This window comes from Prunus dulcis, chromosome 5, assembly GCF_902201215.1.
Source record: "Prunus dulcis chromosome 5, ALMONDv2, whole genome shotgun sequence".
Lineage (NCBI taxonomy): Eukaryota > Viridiplantae > Streptophyta > Magnoliopsida > Rosales > Rosaceae > Prunus > Prunus dulcis.
In genome coordinates, this window is record NC_047654.1 from 10032516 (window position 1) to 10051492 (window position 18977).

Sequence of the window (18977 nt, forward strand, 5' to 3'; positions counted from 1 at the left end):
GTTCTACATTTTCTTATTATTCTTCTTATCCTCGCATCACTTTTTTTTATTTAATTTATATATATAAATAATATTGAAGAATGAGAAATTCGAACACATAACATGATGTGCAGAGATAATTGCTATTAACCATTTGAGCTATAAGGCCCTTTGCTCCCCACATCACTTACCTTCAATTAGTTCACATGTAATATAAAGTATTGTATAATTAGTGTGAGTTAATTAATTATGGGACCAATGTATTTATTTTAAGAGCTTAATATCTAGATGGGTGACATGGTCTTAGAATCGTCATAATATGGAAATCAACAGTGTAACGGTTAAGAAACAAATACAATCAAAATTAATTTGATTTGGCGCTAAAAATATTTAGGGTTTAAGGTTGTGAAATAGAAAGAATGTCTCGCAAACTTACAAAATTTACGGTTAACAAACAAATACACTCGCGCCAAAAAAATTAGGGTTTAAGATTATGAAACCAAAAGAATGTCTCACGAACCCATGAATCTTATTTCAAATTGAAACCTCTTCCAATCAAATGGACTTTCATCAAGCAACCCGTCACTGAGTATGGCATATGAAACCTAAAACCCTTCTATCCAACGTTGTCGAAATAAAAACATTTTTTAACACACACCCGCTGGAACAGTGTGTGACCAAATCCAAAAAGATAAAAATGTGAATACGAAACCCCAAAACACAGTGGATTTTTCTGAAAACTTCACAGCAATAAAAGGGGAACATGGAGCCTACCAGGCGTACCTCGTCAGATCTCTTCTTTGGGGCCCATCTTTTTTCCTCACTCCAACGGTGTTCCTTTTCTTTCAGACCAGTTCCTCAGTCCCTCAGACACCACAGTAACTTTTAGAGAGAGAAACAAAGCTTGAGAGTTTCGTTTAGTTTAGTTAGGCATTGAAAAGAGTGAGTTGAACAGTTCCAGAGTCAGAGACCTCTCAGATTTTTTTCTTTTCCTTCTCTTTTCGGCCATTAAAAGAGGTAAGCCAATATTGAGGATTCATTTACTTTCACGAAAAATCTTCACTTTGTCTATAACTTTTTTTATTTTTGGGCTGAAAAATCGTGTGTCTGTAAAAGGTATATATCTTAAATGCCAATAATTTCAATTGCACACTGATTGCATTGTGTCAAAACTTTCTCTTCTGAATGAAAAATCTTGACCTTTGGCCTAAAGATACTTTCCTTTCTGTGTTTTGGCCTTTTGGGCAATTATATATTTCTACGTCTCAGTTGCTTTCTCTCTCTACAGGTTTGGCTTAACTTCATTGTACTCATTTTCAGAGATTTGAGTTGCCCAAATTTGAACTTTTTTGGGGCTATCATTCATTTCGTGGAACTGGGTTGTTTGATTTGAAGCCAAAAGATGGATTCTTTGCCACCAGGTTGTAGATTTGAATCCTGGTAAGTATCCAGATCTGAATTTATGAAGGAAATATTTTTCTATTCCATTCTGTATTATTCTATTAAGTTCGTTCGAGAAATGGTCCTTTGGTTTAAAGCTTATTTATTACTTTGGATCTGTAATGCCTCAAAAACAATCCTTTATCATGGTTCTTATCTTCTTTTGTTTCTTCGATTTTAGGAAGTGGGTTCTCTCTGTATATAGATGAATAATATGCTTCAATTGGGTTATATGGACCATAGAAGCATAACTTTGCGGCAGTTTTGGCTGCCGGTAATTTTTTTCTGCTGAATTAAGTATTGACTTTTTGATTTTGATATATTTTGGGATTCCATTGTAGATGTTTTTCCACTACTATATCGCTTGAACGCATTTATTTTCCTTTTTTTCCTTGCCTTCGAATATGGAGAAGTTTGATTATTTAGTTTCCAGATTCTGGTGGTTTGTGTTATCCTGTTTCTTTGTTTTTGGGGTTTTTTTTTTTTTCTTTCTGCTTTAGAGTAAGAGTAAAAGGTTACCTTGAGTCTCCTTTTTTGTTCTCATCTTTTCTTTTTTTTTTTTTGGGGTGAAATTCCCATCTTTTTCTCTTGAGTCTTTTAGGTTGACATATGGTTCAATGTATTTGTGTTGTTTCAATTTTTCTTAATAAAGTTCTGTTTCCTGTGAAAAAAAGGAAAAAATATAAAATATTGAGGAACAGAACACGTTTTCCACAAGCTGGAAGTCGGCTTCAGGCATATGATCTGCTGCTGTCTTAGTCTTCCTTTGTTGGTTCACTGTGTAGCGTGAATTTTTATACTTCCATTTGTCTTTTCCTGTTGAATATATATACTGTTCTTCCAGTGTTGGAGAAATTTTTTCAACTAATTAAAGCCACGTCTTCCATTTCAGAGTGGCTCTCCATAGCTTATGTGAATGCACTGGATTTAAGTAATTTAGGAAGTGGGAAAGTTTGTAGATATGGATATTGGAGATGATAGCTCCAGGTTCTGTTCCTTACCGGCTACAACTTCTAGGAATATGTCAACATCATCTTCAACATTCTTTTCAGCAAATCAGTCGCCCTTCTTCTCCCCGAGATCACCATCTTTTCAACTATCTGAATCAACAAGGTCTGAGGCTCCATGTGACAGCATTCTTTTAAGTACAGATCCCCTTAGTTCCAGCTCTGGAATTCCAGACCTTGAATCTTTAGCAAATGTCAGATATAAATTGTCAACCATGTCGCTTGCCCCAGCTGCTTCCGTATCAGGTGATTTTCAGAAGTTTGACCGTGTATCTTCCTCAACGGGCATTTCTAACAGCGTTCTATCTAGTCACAGCCATGCCCGTGGCTATGATTATTCTGGGCAAAGAGAGAGGCAGAAAAAGCATGCGAGAAATTATGGAGCCCCATACACATCAGGTCCAGTTTCACTGACCTCTAACAGGCTGAGGAGCTGTGACGTCTTCATAGGTTTACATGGCCGGAAACCTTCTTTGCTGAGGTTTGCTAATTGGCTCCGAGTTGAGTTGGAAGTTCAGGGGATGAGTTGTTTTGTATCTGACAGATCCCGATGTAGGAATTCCCGTAAACATGGAATTGTTGAGAGGGCCATGGATGTTTCTTCTTTTGGGATTGTCATCTTAACAAGGAAGTCGTTCAGAAATCCATACACCATTGAGGAACTGCGATTTTTCTCTAGCAAGAAGACCTTGGTCCCAATATTCTTTGACTTGAGTCCAGGTGATTGCCTTGTCAGGGATATAGTTGAGAAGAGAGGAGAGTTGTGGGAAAAACATGGTGGAGAGTTATGGATTTTGTATGGAGGGTTGGAGAAGGAGTGGAAAGAAGCTGTTCATAGCCTCTCTCGGGTCGATGAATGGAAATTGGAAGCTCAGGATGGTAACTGGAGAGATTGTATATTAAGGGCTGTGACATTATTAGCAATCAGATTAGGGAGGAGAAGTGTTGTAGACCGATTGAGCAAGTGGAGAGAGAAGGTGGAGAAAGAAGAGTTCCCATTCCCTCGAAATGAGAATTTTGTTGGTAGGAAGAAGGAACTTTCTGAGCTGGAATTCATACTTTTTGGCGATGTCAGTGGAGATGCAGAAAGAGATTATTTTGAGCTCAAGGCTAGGCCTAGGCGAAAGAACTTGACAATTGGGTGGGGTAGGAGCAGTTCGTTTGATGAAAGGCGAAGGGAACGCAAATTGGAGATTGGCAGCAGAAAAGGAAAAGAACCAGTTGTCTGGAAGGAGACAGAAAAAGAGATTGAGATGCAAAGCACTGAGCTTCCTCAAAAAAAGCACCAATCAAAGCCAAAAAGTGGTGCAAGATATGCAAGGAGAAAAAGATCAACGAAGATTTTGTATGGGAAGGGGATTGCTTGTGTGTCTGGGGACTCAGGAATTGGCAAGACAGAGCTTCTTCTTGAATTTGCTTACAGATATCACCAGAGGTACAAGATGGTTTTGTGGGTAGGAGGGGAAAGTAGGTATATTAGACAAAATTATCTGAATCTCTGGTCGTTCTTAGAAGTTGATGTTGGGGTTGAAAATTGCTTGGACAAAAACAGTATCAAAAGCTTTGAAGATCAGGAAGAGGCAGCCATAGCTAGAGTACGCAGAGAACTCATGAGAAACATGCCCTTTTTGGTGGTGATTGATAACTTAGAAAGTGAAAAGGATTGGTGGGATCACAAACTTGTAATGGATCTTCTTCCCCGTTTTGGTGGAGAGACACACATAATAATTTCCACACGCCTTCCTTCTGTGATGAATTTGGAGCCTTTGAAACTTTCATACTTATCTGGGGCTGAGGCAATGTCGCTAATGCAGGGTAGTGTAAAAGAATACACAGAAAATGAAGAATTGGATGCTTTACGAGCTATTGAGGAGAAGGTGGGACGGTCAACGTTGGGACTTGCAATTGTAGGTGCAATATTGTCCGAGCTGCCCATTCTTCCAAGTAAGCTATTGGAAACCACTAATAGAATGCCCTTAAAAGAGTTTTCATGGAGTGGCAGGGAGGTTAATTCGTTGAGGCGACACACTTTCCTTCTGCAACTCTTTGAGGTGTGTTTCTCAATTTTTGATCATGCGGATGGACCAAGGAGCTTGGCAACCAGAATGGTCCAGGCAAGTACTTGGTTTGCACCAACCGCAATTCCAGTTTCTTTATTAGCCCTAGCTGCTCACAAGATACCAGAAAAGCATCAAGGGACCTGGTTGTGGAGAAAGTTACTGCGTTCTTTAACTTGTGGCTTCGCTACATCATACACCAAAAAATCAGAAGCAGAAGCAACTTCCATGTTGGTAAGGTTTAATATTGCTAGAAGCAGTACCAGGCAAGACCATATCCATTTCCATGAACTCATCAAGCTATATGCTCGCAAGAGAGTAGTGACTGGAGTTGCACAAGCCATGGTTCAAGCTGTCATCACTCGTGGATCAATATCTCAACACTCGGAACATATCTGGGCAGCCTGTTTCTTGACATTTGGATTTAGTCATGACCCTATAGTTGTTGAGCTTAAGGTGTCAGATCTGTTATACCTTGTCAAGGAAGTGGTTTTGCCTCTTGCAATACGGACCTTCATTACATTCTCTCGTTGCAATGCTGCTCTGGAGCTCCTGCGCCTCTGCACCAATGCCCTGGAAGCAGCAGACCAAGCATTTGTTACGCCCGTTGAGAAGTGGCTGGATAAATCACTTTGTTGGAGGCCGATCCCGACTAATGCTCAGTTGAATCCTTACCTTTGGCAGGAGCTTGCGCTGTCGAGAGCCACAGTCCTAGAAACTAGGGCAAAGCTAATGCTTAGAGGGGGACAGTTTGACATAGCTGATGATCTAATTAGGAAGGCTCTTTTTATCAGAACTTCAATCTGTGGTGAAGATCACCATGACACTGTAGCTGCTCGTGAAACTCTTAGCAAAATCACCAGGCTTCTTGCAAATGTTCAAATTCATACTTCACCATAGATTCCATAATTTTTCTTTTGTAAGCAGATTTACTCTAGAGTTTATACAAAAGTCTGAATTAAAACAGATGCATACCCCATTCAGAGAGATTTTCTATACCAATTTTTAGTCTGAAAGAGAATTCATTCCTTTCCCATAACATCCTTTCTTTTTATGTTTATGTGAATAACATTTGTCTGCCTCATCCTTTCTTGGTGTTCTTAAAGCTAAGTTCTTTTACGTTGATCATGTGATAGTTGTTTTGGGTTTTAGATATATCTTTGTTTTGGATAGAATTATGTATATACTCTGAATTACCTATGGGGTTTCTGTGATTTTTTTGCCAAAATGTTTTGGATTGATTTAGTTGTGGGATTTACTTAATTTTTCTATTTTAACTGATGTTTGTTTTAAATGTCTAAATTCCAATTTAAATTAGGATGTGATGTAGATTTTAAACTTAGATTTCTCTCTACTGCTTGAGCATAAATGGGAGCAAGTTTCTTGTTTTCTGGTTTTCTTCAACAGGATGAAGTTTATACATACTTTGCTTCTGAGTAATATGGAAATTGAATGAAAGGTGGGCCTTTTCTTTTTCTTTTTTTTTTCTTTCCTTTTTTCGGATGCGAAGTGGCAGGTCCTTATCAGGGAGGTGTCTGGAGGATAAGGGTGGAGCTACAGATGCCTATCCTTATAAATCTCCATCTATTGGTGGACAAGATAATTTACTTTCAATTTTACTTTGATGTTTTCCTTATAACTAATGCTGCTACCTGGAGGAGACAAGAATTTACCTCTATTATTTCTTAAATTTGTGCCAGACCTGGTTCATGTGTTTGAAGTGTTTCTGCCCCAACGTCTTTTATATCCCAACCCATTGGATCCATTGAATGGAGAGGCAGCTGCTATGCATGATCGTTCTGCTTATGAACAAAGAGTAAAAGGTAGTAATTATTTGCAGCTTTTTTGAATTGAGTATACATTGGTTGCCTCTTGTATGGCTTGCACTGACATGCTTGAGACTTACTTTAGTTCCTTCCTTTTTTCGTTGTTCGCATATACAGCCTTCGTTGCAGGAGGCAGAGGAGGATTTCAAAATCATAACTGGACTGTTTTTAAGAAAGTTTTGAAGGTCATGAATCTGTGATGTTTAAACATATAAGCTTTACTGTAGTTTATTAGAACACTTAAAACTGGTTTTAAAGTGTTATGAAATTTCACTCTGCAATAGTCATATTAAGTGGAAAATATTTGAGATTTTAAGGTTTACTTAGAGTTTAAATCAATACCTGTGTTTCCAAGATTTGTGGCACCTTTTAATCCGAGTTTGGTTTTTGACTCCAGATGTCAAATGAGATCAGCAGTATTCTCTTCGAAGGTTTGAATTCCTTAGAAAACTAGTAATGTGCAAATAAATAATGAATTCCTTGAAAACTAGTCGTGTGCAAATAAATAGTAAATCTTACCTGTATCAGGTGTACGCTTTTGAAACTTCTCTACCTCACACGTATTTAAGACTTTTGATAACATAAAACAATAATGTGGAAGATAGCTTCTTCTTTGAACCTTGAGGATCAGATATTGCTGCCCATTCTGCAGTTGCTGGAAGGATTTAGGATACGTCAGTTACTGCATCTAATGGAAAAATGGATGCAGTTGTGAGGGTGTTGGGAAATGTAATCCAATTTTATCTGTTCTGAGATATTTTGATCCCACTGAGGATCAAAGTGGACCGTTGTTTTCTGCACAAGTTTTATAGGAATTCTTTGGAGAAATTTGTCGTCTGAAGTCGGAACCACTCAAAGCTTGATATAGGGTTTGCATAACAAAGAATTGGCTGTACAACTCTCTTCTGTTTGAATATAGCCACTGGATGATGATGAATAGGTGATGAGAATGCATTGGGATGCCTGGAGCCCAAGTAGCTGATGTCTTGGAAGTCACAGTTCTTGTTTTTGGAATTAGTCCAGACATAATAAATTTATGCCCATGATGAAGTCTTGTTAGAATTCATGGTAAATGCTGGGGCCTCTTGGAAAATAACCAAGCAACTCATGTTCCATTGCCATTCTTGGAGGCATTATTCTGTTATAAATAGAAAGTGTTGCAATGCGACGGAGCTACGGTCAGTCGTGTAGACAATTTTTGACCGTTAGATGCATTTGGACCCAGAAAGAGAATGGTAGACAAAATCACATATCTGAAATATGAAAAGTATCACAGCATTTAGTGCCCATTTGCTCAATTCAGCTTTAGAAAGAAAAAAAAGAAAAATCCCATCTTGGTGTTTTGCTTTCACATGTTTAAATGCCTCAGATATAAACACCTGAATCACAGTCTAGTTGGGGATTGGCATTTTGATTTTGCAACTGGCACTCAACAGTAAGCAATCACCATCTTATCTTAATATGTACTGTGCATGCAGCAATCTTGGGGCTTTGAGCCCCTCTCAGTCTCAGTTTTGATAGTTTCCAGGTTCAGCCAGTTGAAGACTACCTTGCAACTTTTTTTGTTTTTGGTCAAGACTTCCTTGCAAGTTGCAACTTTGTGAAAAAAAAAAAAAAAAAAAGGAATGCTAGCAACCTTCTTTTTAACATTTTCTTTTGGATTTTCTCCATTTTTTGTTTGATGTGTGTCATTCTCTTTATACTTAAAACAATGTCATTAATATATTATACAAGCTAACCTTTACTTTTCAAGTTTATCCTTATTAAATGTATTCAATTTATTCAAAAAAAATTTCACAACTTTCTTACCATCTTATTATTATTATTTTTTAAAAGAAAATATCTGCTTTTAAGAGGAAATGTCCCTTTTTTTTTTCTTTTATAAATTTGTAAACACAAAGGGTTTAGATAGGGGGAAAAAAAAAGTCCTTTGTGTTTTAAAAAAAATGGACATTTCCTCTTTTTTTTTTTTTTTTTTATAAAGCATACATTTTTAAAAAAAAAATAATTAACGTTAAAACATAAAAATTATAAAAAAAGGTAAGAAAGTTGTGAATTTTTTTTTTGGATAAATTGAATACATTTAATAAGGGTAAACTTGGAAAGCAAAAGTTAACTTGTATAATATATTAATGACATTGTTTTAAGTGTAAGAAGAATGACACATGTTGAGCAAAAAAAAGAGAAAGTTCAAAGGAGAAGGTTAGAGAGAAGATTGCTAGTATTCCCCAATAAAAAATTCTCTATTTGGGCACACGTGAGTTCGACCAGTTGGTCAGAGCATTGAGCCTACCCTTTTGCACTCAATTTCAAATTTCCTTTTTGTATATTAGATTAATTTAGAGTATATTATACAATTTGAGTTTTCAATGGCAATGCAAATACTTGTGATTATAGTCTAAAATATCGATAATATCGGGGATATTATCATTTTTTCGAATCACCGATATTTCTTAAACGTATACATGCACATATCGTATAAATATCGAGAATATCGAGGATAATATTGGAAAATATCGATGTCGATAATTTCGCTCACACTTAGCAATATTTTGTTACAATATCGCTAAAATATCGAAAATATCGATATAATGAAAAAAAAAAAAAAAACACACAAAGGGGATTCAAGGTGTTTCCTCTTGTAAAATTAGTCATCCTTGGTTTGCTTTGTATTGTGGCGTCCAAATGGTAAGTTCTTTTTTCTTCTGAATATTGAGACATGGATAGAATCCGAGACTCAATCTTCAAATGATTTTGCTCATGGACAACGTCAACCAATCTCGGATCCATATGGGTGGCATGTTAATAATTACATGCAAAACTATTTTGGGATTTATCATTTGATGACTACTCTTCACAATACACTTACTTTACACATAGAGATGATGAATATAGTGAAAAATTTGAACCTCATAGAAACTTTATGTGGTATAAAGTCACTTACGTATCTTACCATGCAATGTATAAAATGTAAAATATTGTAGTAAATCATTATATATAAATGATTGTGGTGTGTTTAATCTTCTTTCATTAATTACTACATATTTTCTACACTCATAGTGTTTGTCATCTGACTATATAATCAACTTAAATTAGTTAAATCCATCATGTAATGCATTTTCTTCCAATTTTTTGTGATAAACTAATAAATAATTTACTAAATAAGTATCCTCCAAAGTTTCAATAAAAATTTTCAAAATTTTCTTACAATTTTCGTGGTTTGTATTTAATTTTTATCAATATCAATAAATATCCTGATATTTCTATTGAAATTTTTATGTTTTTAGACTACCAATACTTCTTGTATCACTGATATTTTAGACCTTGCTTGTGATCACCTTGAAACCCTTTCTCAGGGGTTGTTCTCCCTAGAAAGTACGACCAAAAGAAAAAGAACAATCTGTTGGAGCAATTTGTCAATCACTGACATTACCCTGACATTATACATCTCTATTATTTATTTTTGGATAAAACCAGTAATGTGTTGATATAAGTGGACCCCACTGTGAAAGTGTAGTTCTAACTGTTTGATGTGACACCTCCTTTTCTGTAACCTGGAAGAATTTGAAATAGGTAAAAAAAAAAAAATCACAAAAAACATGATGCCCTCACGCAGGATCGAACTACGGACCTTTAGTTTACAAGACTAACGCTCTACCACTGAGCTATAAGGGCTTGTTGATTTTATGCGAGATATAAATATATTTAGATAATATTATTGCCGTTCTTGCCTCATTTAAATTTTAGGATTCCCTTGTTTTAATTTTTCCAGACGCATTCTATAATCCAGGTTCATTGTTCAACATCCTTTACCAACCAGCTCTTATTCTAGTGATATATTTCTTTCAATATTGAAAGAAATCCTGAGTCCAATCGTGCTCCTATTCTTGTGATATATTTCAATATTGAAAAATATCCCAAGTTCGAACTTATTTATCCAAAATCCTATCCAATGGTTTGGTAATTATGCAGATGGAGATATCATTCACCCATAAGGGACCAGAATGCACTTATTGCATGTGTGTCAGCATGCATATGCTGAGCAGAACATGACCTCTTTCAGTCCAAAACAGTAGATGAATATTGAAAACAATAAATCATAGTTGATTAATTTACACAACCGCCATGGACAACAATCATAGAAGGGCAGGAATTTTTCCATAAGCCCTTAGTTTTTTTTTGGTTGTTTTTTTGGGGTTTAATTTTCCATGCATCGAGTACAATATAATGTACAGGTACAACAGAGAGTTAACTGGGCCAGGGTTTATGAACCTATGGATCAGCTTGGCCTGCAACTGCGTCATCACTGGAGTCATATTCATCTTCACTCAGATCCTCATCATCACTTGATTTCTCCTCCGGAGCACCACCTATGTCTTCTGGCTTTGCATACTTCTCACAATACTCTGTAAGTTACAAAGAATAATCAGAAAAATACGTACAAACAATGAACATAAAGCAGAATGACACGCAGTGAAATAGATTTAAGTAGGGATGTTGAAAGCAGTGATCTTATGATTTGTATTTGGTGCTGCGAACTCGTATGAACAATTACTTATGAATTACAGATGAGCAAAAGGAGTTGAGTAACAGGAAGTTTGTAAGCATGACGGGGCTACTGCAAGCTATTTTTCGTCTTGAAAATTCTTAAGACTCGTGATCCTAATCCTCATATCTGATAAAATGCCGATTCTAGAGATCTTTTAATTTGCTACAACTCTTAACATTTTCGGCCAAAACTGAAGACCAACAAAACGTGAAATTTTAAGCTCTCATATACTAATTCCAAAAACCAATATTGTGACTTCCAAGACATCAGCTAGTTGGACTCCAACCATCCGTGCATTCTCATCACCTGTTCATCATCATCCCGTGGCGATATACAAACATAATAGAATTGTACTGCCAACTTTATTATGCAAACCCTACATTTTGTCATGCTCTGTGGGGTTCAGACTTCAGAGAACAAATTTATCTGAAGAATTCCTAAAAATCTTGTGCTGAAAACAACTATCCACTTTGTTCCTCAGTGGGGATCAATATCTCAGAACAGATAAAATTGGATTACATTTCCCAACCCCTTTACAACTGCATCCATTTTTCCATTAGATGCAGTAACTGACATATCATTAATCCTCAAGCAACTGCAGAATGGACAGTAATATCTGATCCTCAAGGCTCAATGTAGAAGCTATCTTCCACATTATTGTTTTATAGTATCAAAAGTCTTAAATATATGTGAGGTATAGAAGTTTAAAAAGCATATACTTGATACATCTAAGATTTACTATTTATTTGCACATGACTAATTTTCTAAGGAATTCAAAGCTTCGAAGAGGATACTGCTGGTGTCATTTGACATCTGGAGTCCTTCAAAAGTTGGATTAAAAGGTGTCACAAGTCTTAAAACACAGCTATTGATTTGAACTCATGTAAACCTTAACATCTCAAGTATTTTCCACTTAATATGACTATTGCAGAGTGAAATTTCATAACATTTTAAACCAGTTTTAATTGTTCCAATAAACCTACAGCAAAGCTTATATGTTTAAACATCACAGATTCATGACCTTCAAAACTTTTTTAAAAACAGTCCAGTTATGATTTCAAAATCCTCCTCTGACTTCTGCAACTAAGGCTGTATATGTGAACAACAACAAAAGAAAGGAACTAAAAGGAAGACACTAGCATGTCAGTGCAAGCCCTACAAAAGGCAACCAATATATACTTAATTCACAAAAGCTGCAAATAATTACTACCTTTTACTCTTTGTTCATAAGCAGAACGATCACGCATCATTAAAGCAGCTGCCTCTCCATTCAATGGATCCGATGGGTTGGGATATAAAAGAAGTTGGGGCAGAAACACTTCAAACACATTAACCAGGTCTGGAAAAAAGTTAAGAAATAATAGAGGTAAATCCTTGTCTCCTCCAGGTAGCAGCACTAGTTATAAAGAAAACTACAAAGTATAATTGAAAGTAAAGTATCCGGGTCTCCATATAAACCATATCATTTTACATGCACAAGAAAGCGTGTATAGGCCTACCAAACATGGGGCTCCAAGTTTGGTTGATAACATCTAAACAAACTGATCCAGACCTGGAACTCAAAAAATCACCATTAGCCAGACTTAAGTACAAAGCCTTGCACAATATTCAAGTTTTACAAACTATTCTATAATAAAGTAAAATACAACTCAAACAAAGCCAAAGTACGAAATTTTCAGCATCTTCCAACTCACATTTCATCAACATTTGGGTGGTAAATTTTGTTGACAAAGCCAACAGATGGAGATTTGTAAGGATAAGCATCTGGTAGCTCCACCCTTATCCTCCAGACACCTCCCTGATACGGACCTGCCACATTGCATCCAAAAAAGGGGAAAAAAGAAAAGAAAAGGCCCACCTTTCATTCAATTTCCATATTACTCGAAAGCAAAGTATGTAAAAACTTCATCCTGTAGAAGAAAACCAGAAAACAAGAAACTTGCAGCCCATTTATGCACAAGCAGTAGAGAGAAGTCTAAGTTAAAACTCTAAAATCACATCCTAATCTAAATTGGAATTCAGATATTTAAACAAGCATCAGTAGCCAGATCAGTTCATTCAGAAAAATTAAGTAAATTCCCACAACTAAATCAATCCCAAACTTTTTATCCCCAAAAAAAATATCAAACCAAAACCACGGTTAAATGAAATAGTTCAGACTTCAGAGAGGAGACTATTTATGTGGTCAGTAGCTGGTAACTATAATTCTATCTAAAACATTATAAATCTGAAACCCAATCACATGATCAACATAAACAAACACAGCTTTAAGACATAACATGGATAGAACCCACCAGAGATGACATCAAAACAATAAACAAAAAAGGGGGAATATCATATATGGGTTCGGATGATTTACTCTCTTTGGGTCCATTGAAATCCACATAAAACTCTTGCATGCCGTCATTGATCATCTCCACCTTGTAATCACTCATCATCCTAGTTCATACCAACCAAAACCAAAGACAAGAAAAACAAAACTTTAATTACAACAAGTAAAAAACTAAAACTAAACAACAAAAAAGCATATTTGAGAAAATATACAGTTTCATCAAATCCATCTCACGGCGTTTGCTTGGCGAAGACATTTTTTTGGGTATGGGAAATGGGTGAGAGAGGCTGAGAGAGATGTTCTGTGTTTCTTCACAAATAAATTCAGACAGAGTGAAAGAAAAAGTGAAGTATATATGTTATACATGTGCTCAGAAAAGTCGGCAACTCTGCAGTAATAAATGGTCCAGTAAATTTCTGCAGTCATTGTTAGATCTCCCAAGGTAGAACCTACATTACAATATACATGATACGGGATACCACCGTTACGGTATCTCACGTCTATCAATGTGTGATTAATTTGAAATATCATCAGCTTACGTGCAAGTTTTTCTACCACCATAGATTTTCTGAATTGTTAAGTAAAAAGGGAGAGAGAGAGAGAGAGAGAGAGAGAGAATTTCTTGGTTATATGGTAATTTCCTCTTTTGATAAAGTAGTTAAATGGTACGTACAACCTTTTTTCTTTTGGTCAAATGGTACATACAACTTTTGTTGCTGCTAAATATGGTAAGTCAAGGATGGATCCCAAAATGGTAGAGCCCACTACTTAATTGATTGAAGAACATCATGATGAAAATACTGTGGAAAGGCATCATTACACATTCACAGGAAGCCAAAAAACTTTGCCTATAAGTGGACTTCCTCCCTTCATTGTAACTGATAGAGAACAAACATTCAATGAAGAGATCAGTTTCTATACTTTCTCTATATCTCAATTCCCTCCCTACAATTTTCTTTAGATTTATAACACGTTATCAGCACGAATATCTCCAAAATACCTGCTGAGTTCTTCTAATCAACACCAGTACAGACCACCTTGCAAAAACTCAAGCAGAGGCTTGGTGGGATTTTCTTTTGTTTTCCTAGATAACCCACTTCACAAATTCAAGAACCAGACTTGGTTCACAAAACTTCTCATGGGTGTTCAGTTCTTCTCCATATTCCAGTGGGCCCTGAGCATAATTCAAGCTTCTCATACTACCACTACTACTTCGTCTTCTTCTTGTATTAATTCAAATTTCAAACTGAATTAACCAAGAAAGCCTCAACCTTTTCATCAGCCTCAGAGCAAAAGCACCAACGTGCTCTGCTTCATAAAGACTCAACCAGTCAAAATTGAAGCCAACCCATTTGAGGAAACAAACACCCACTACTTCACCATCAACTGCAACTCCCACCAAGCACAAGTACCCGGCAGCTGCTCCCACCCCAGATTTGGACAGCCCACCTGCGCCTCCGGCTGAGGCTCCTGGAGCAGCAAGCCTCGAGGCTTCAACCCCTGGTCTTTCTGTAGCTGTCGATCAGCAAGCACGGCGCCGATTCTGCCAATAGATGCAGCCCCTCTTGCTCCACCATTGCCAGCGTCTTGGTATCTTCAAAGTTCATGGATGACAATAAGTACTAATAGGAACAAAGAGAAGATGCCCACTGGAAGCTTTTGAAGGAAATGATCACTCAGCTTTGGTGCTGAGATTATTGGCACAGCACCCTTGTTCTCGTCCACAAATTTTTCTTAGCCACTGACCCAAGGAAAGTGCTAAAGCATCTTTTGATGAGAACAGCAAAACCCACCGAAAGAATAAGCAATAAGATCTCTGCTCCCTTATCTTCTCTATTATTTTAATATTATATAATTATATTGATCATAAAAAGCAAGTAAAGATGTACAGGAGGAACTTGTGCAGATTCACGTTCATCCACTTTATTTACTGTATAGTGTAGGTTTATTGCCCATACAACAGTATTCATTTAAAAGGGTGGCGCGGGTTTATCGTCCACGCCTTTATTTTTATGTATGGAGCAGAATTATTGCCCATACAACAATATTCATTTAAAAGGGTGGCGCGGGTTTATCGTCCATGCCTTTACTTTTATTTAAATGTATGGAGCAGAATGATGTGGAATTAACCCTCATACTTTATGAATTTACTTTACCGCACATTTAATTTTATTTAAGGTATGGTGCGGGATTAACGTCCATACAGCAAGCAATCTAATTTATGAATTTACTTTACCGCACATTTAATTTTATTTAAGGTATGGTGCGGGATTAACGTCCATACAACAAGCAATTTAATTTATGAATTTATTTTACCGCACATTTACATTTATTTAAAGTATGGTGCGGGTTTATCGTCCATACCAGTAATTTATTTACCAGTAATTTATTTTATGGATTAATTGTGCTGTATGATGAGTTTTTACAGTATGCAGATCAGGACCAGAAGTTCCTTGATCCTCATCATACAATTACATCAGGACTTGAAGATCCTTCATGATGATATTAATATGAGAGCTGGCAGTCTCTCAGTTACTATATTTGTAAACATGTGATTGGACTTGAGGGTCCTTGATCCCTGACATGTAAATAAGGACCTGGGGTTCCTTAATGATGTAACAGTACCGTATTGGTTCATAGTGCCGTACACATGGATAATAACTGTACTGGCAAATGTATTGTACACATGAATAGATACGTATTCATGACTTGATGAATAGTACCGGATATATGAATAGTGACGTATACATAAATATTAACCATTTTGGGTAAACCGTCACTATACAAAAGGGAACCTGCAGTTCCTTAAACTCATGGATGAGCAATTAAATGAGATGCCAGAAGTTCCTCAAAATATGGACAATTATGTAAGGGCTTGAAGTCCAGAAATATGTACAAAAATTGTAAAAATGTCCTTACCATGAGAATATGTGATTTTGGCCCGAAGTTCAAAATCTAAGGGGATTGAATGTCCATACCATGAGAATATGTGATTTTGGCATGAAGTTCAAAATCTAACAGTGTTGAGAACCTAAAGTTCCAACAGTTAAATGGACAACACTTGAGGTATTATTGCAAATTGTGGTACACTACATATTTCTTTGGCATAAGAGAATGATGAACTTAATAAAGTTCGATTATGTTATAATCGACACCTCAAGGAAGAAATATATTTTGTGAATTCCGGTTGTTAAGAATACACCGTGAAATGGATAATATCAGTATAAACCTTAAATGATGAATTGAGGCTCCCCACATATTTTGTTATATCTGGGCCAGAAGCCCATGGATCTAAATATATGAGAGATCCCGAACTTGAGGTTGTGGGTATATAGTAGTTAATGCTCTTTACTACTATATTGCGATATTATCGTGGCTTTTACTCAATTCATATTTCATGTCCATTTTGAAAAGACGTAAAAACCACAGGTGTAAGTTTAAGAATGTGCGCAATTATTATAACAGGAAATGAGCATACATCAGATAGATTTTTTCCACCTACAATGAAGGTGTTTGGGCCTAAATTTAGCACGCCAAAAGTTCAAAAACAGGCCCATGGTAAAGTTACCTGCCCAGCCCAAGAAAGACCAAACGTGGAAGCTGTTATTAGGGCTTCAAGGATCAGCCCATAATTTTTCTTGGGCTCAAACCCAAGGGATTAAAAACACACCCACGTGACTACCTCAGCTTTGAAAAGTCAGCAATTCCAACTAAGTTAAAAAATATATGAGAGAGACATCTCTGAAACACTGCCAACAGAAGATCAAAAACTCATTTGTATTCAGAGATTTTGCTCCAAAGCAATACACCATCTTCCAAGGAATTCACGGGTCACGCTTTCTAAAGCGGGAAACAGGGAGTTGTTCAGAAAATACAAAAGAAAACCAAACCGCCATAAAAATTAGCCCACACAGACGATGGCGTTGGTTGAAATAGAAAGCTGCCACCCAGGAAAACAGGGAAGGGATTGCTTTAGGAGGTGACTACTGAGAGCCTATCTGCCATGATTGATAAAAATCCCTTTTACTTTACATTTTAGGAGATCTTTTTTCCGCCCATTATTAAAAATTAAAACCACCTCCCCAAGAGGGTCTCTTATAAAGACAGAAGTAGGCAAGGAAGAAAAGACACTCAATTCATCAATCAATCAAAAAAAAAAAAAAACAACAACAAGAAGAAAACAACCAAAAGCTCACTTGGATTCCAAGAGAAACCAGCTTTAGATCAGAATTCCAAAGTTCAGACTTAGAAAATAAGTCTTCTAAAACGAGATCTCTCGTTACAAATTTGGTTCAGCGAAAGCCAAGCAAGCAGAGTTTGAGTTTTCACAAACGTGGAGACCTCAGCGAACTCATGAAGAGTCCTGCTCAAGTAGAACAACGCTCGTAGTGCAATCCCTAGCCCATCAAACCCTCGAGAACAGCCACTTCTGCCCCCTTCAAACTAAAGAAGCTGCAGTTCTGCCCACTCAAAGGCCTCACGAAGCGTGAAGTAAACATAAAGCTCTGCCAAAATCGAACTTTGGTATCGATTTATAGGTCAGCCTAGCATCTGAAGTCACGAAGCAGTACGGACCGGCCCAGGCGCGTCCAGTCCAGCCCAAACTAGAACCTTCCATCCAAGCAGAAACGGAGTTCCGGCCATCTTTTAACCTTCCTAGCGTCGATATGCATATTTATTGTTTTGTAAAAGGCAGTTCTGCCTAAAACAGCCCAACTTCTATCAAATATTTCTGGCCAGAACATCCATTTGATACTGAGATAAATTATGAAAGTCCTCACCAGTCTGAGGCAAGAAAAGAACTTACTTGGGAGATATTCCTCACCCAAATTCACAATCATTTGTTTTAGAAGTCAGTAACTTGGGGCGCAAGTTATCCACTCTAAAAAGAAGTCTGCTAGGATCTACATTGCTAGCAGTGGCACGCTCACACACCAAAGAAAGCTGACTTGTCGACCAACAAATGGTCTCCAAGCCAGTGGGGAACTTCGCCTTTCCATCTCAGGAGTAAACACGAAAACGGGTGAACAGAAGGTGCAGGCCCTGTAAAATCTATAAAATTATCTTATGTTCTGGAAGCCTCTGAAGGAAGAGGACGACGCCTCTTAAGCTTAGCCATAAGCCTCTCATGGTCTCCCAAAATTCTTTCATTGGAGACCTGCAACATGTCTAACCTTCTCAGTGTATCAACGGAGTACGAACTCACCAGTTTCAACAAGGCATTATTCTCTCCTTTAAGTTTCTCAACCTCCTGTTAAGACTCATGAAGCATTCTTTGAAGAGACAAATTTTCAGTTGTTAGCTTCTGAACCTCGTTTGCTCTAGCACGCAAACGATCAGCCATGTTAGAAACAGAAGCAGCACTCTGAATGCTAGAAGCCATTGAGTCATCAATAGCCTCTTCCTCAGACCTCCCTGTTAATAGTATTTCATCCATTGGAGTAATGAAATTCCTAGCTACTATGACAGCAGTAGCATCATTTATCATCACAGAATCATTAACTGTGAGATGACGATTTTGGGATACAAAGGATGGACGCCAAACTTTGGCGTCACTAGTTGTTGTGGGAGCATCATTTAAATTGAAATAATTTGGGCAGGAAGAAGAGGAAGCCATTTTAAGAAGGTTTCGAAGAAAGTCTTACAAAAACTAAAGTTTCAGAAAATGAAGGAAGTTGAGTTGAAACGCAGTTGCTCCAATCAAGTTTTGCAAAGGCAATATCTATAGACGAAAATGTGGCAACATTTCCAGGATCCCAATATCTTCTCGGATCCCCATATTATCTT

General features: G+C 36.9%; 2 protein-coding genes and 1 non-coding gene across 5 annotated transcripts; 1 reads left to right on the forward strand and 2 right to left on the reverse strand.

Annotated features, from left to right (window-relative positions):
- The first annotated feature begins 747 nt into the window (after window positions 1–747).
- LOC117629229 lies at window positions 748–6629 on the forward strand. 3 transcript variants are annotated; one of them, XR_004586038.1, is made up of 4 exons: window positions 748–996; window positions 1268–1419; window positions 5994–6306; window positions 6427–6629. XR_004586038.1 is itself a non-coding variant. In XM_034361754.1 (3 exons), the coding sequence occupies exon 3, from the start codon at window positions 2381–2383 to the stop codon at window positions 5381–5383; it is 3003 nt and encodes a 1000-aa protein (XP_034217645.1). In that variant the 5' UTR covers window positions 748–996; window positions 1268–1419; window positions 2312–2380; the 3' UTR covers window positions 5384–5728. The 3 variants fall into 3 exon arrangements, 2 of the variants coding, with proteins under 2 accessions (XP_034217645.1, XP_034217646.1); XM_034361754.1 differs by lacking the exons at window positions 5994–6306; window positions 6427–6629 and adding an exon at window positions 2312–5728; XM_034361755.1 differs by lacking the exons at window positions 5994–6306; window positions 6427–6629 and adding an exon at window positions 2312–5728 and having other exon boundaries at window positions 1300–1419.
- A 3283-nt stretch (window positions 6630–9912) lies between these two features.
- On the reverse strand, window positions 9913–9984 carry TRNAT-UGU. Its single transcript has one exon. It is a non-coding gene; the product is annotated as a tRNA-Thr (tRNA).
- Window positions 9985–10386: 402 nt separating this feature from the next.
- LOC117628801 (ubiquitin-conjugating enzyme E2 4) lies at window positions 10387–13532 on the reverse strand. The gene is made up of 6 exons (XM_034361325.1): window positions 13403–13532; window positions 13218–13297; window positions 12553–12667; window positions 12358–12410; window positions 12069–12197; window positions 10387–10715 (listed from the first exon to the last, which is right to left on the reverse strand). Exons 1-6 carry the CDS (start codon window positions 13444–13446, stop codon window positions 10582–10584), a joined length of 555 nt encoding a protein of 184 aa, XP_034217216.1. The 5' UTR covers window positions 13447–13532; the 3' UTR covers window positions 10387–10581.
- Window positions 13533–18977: the final 5445 nt, after the last annotated feature.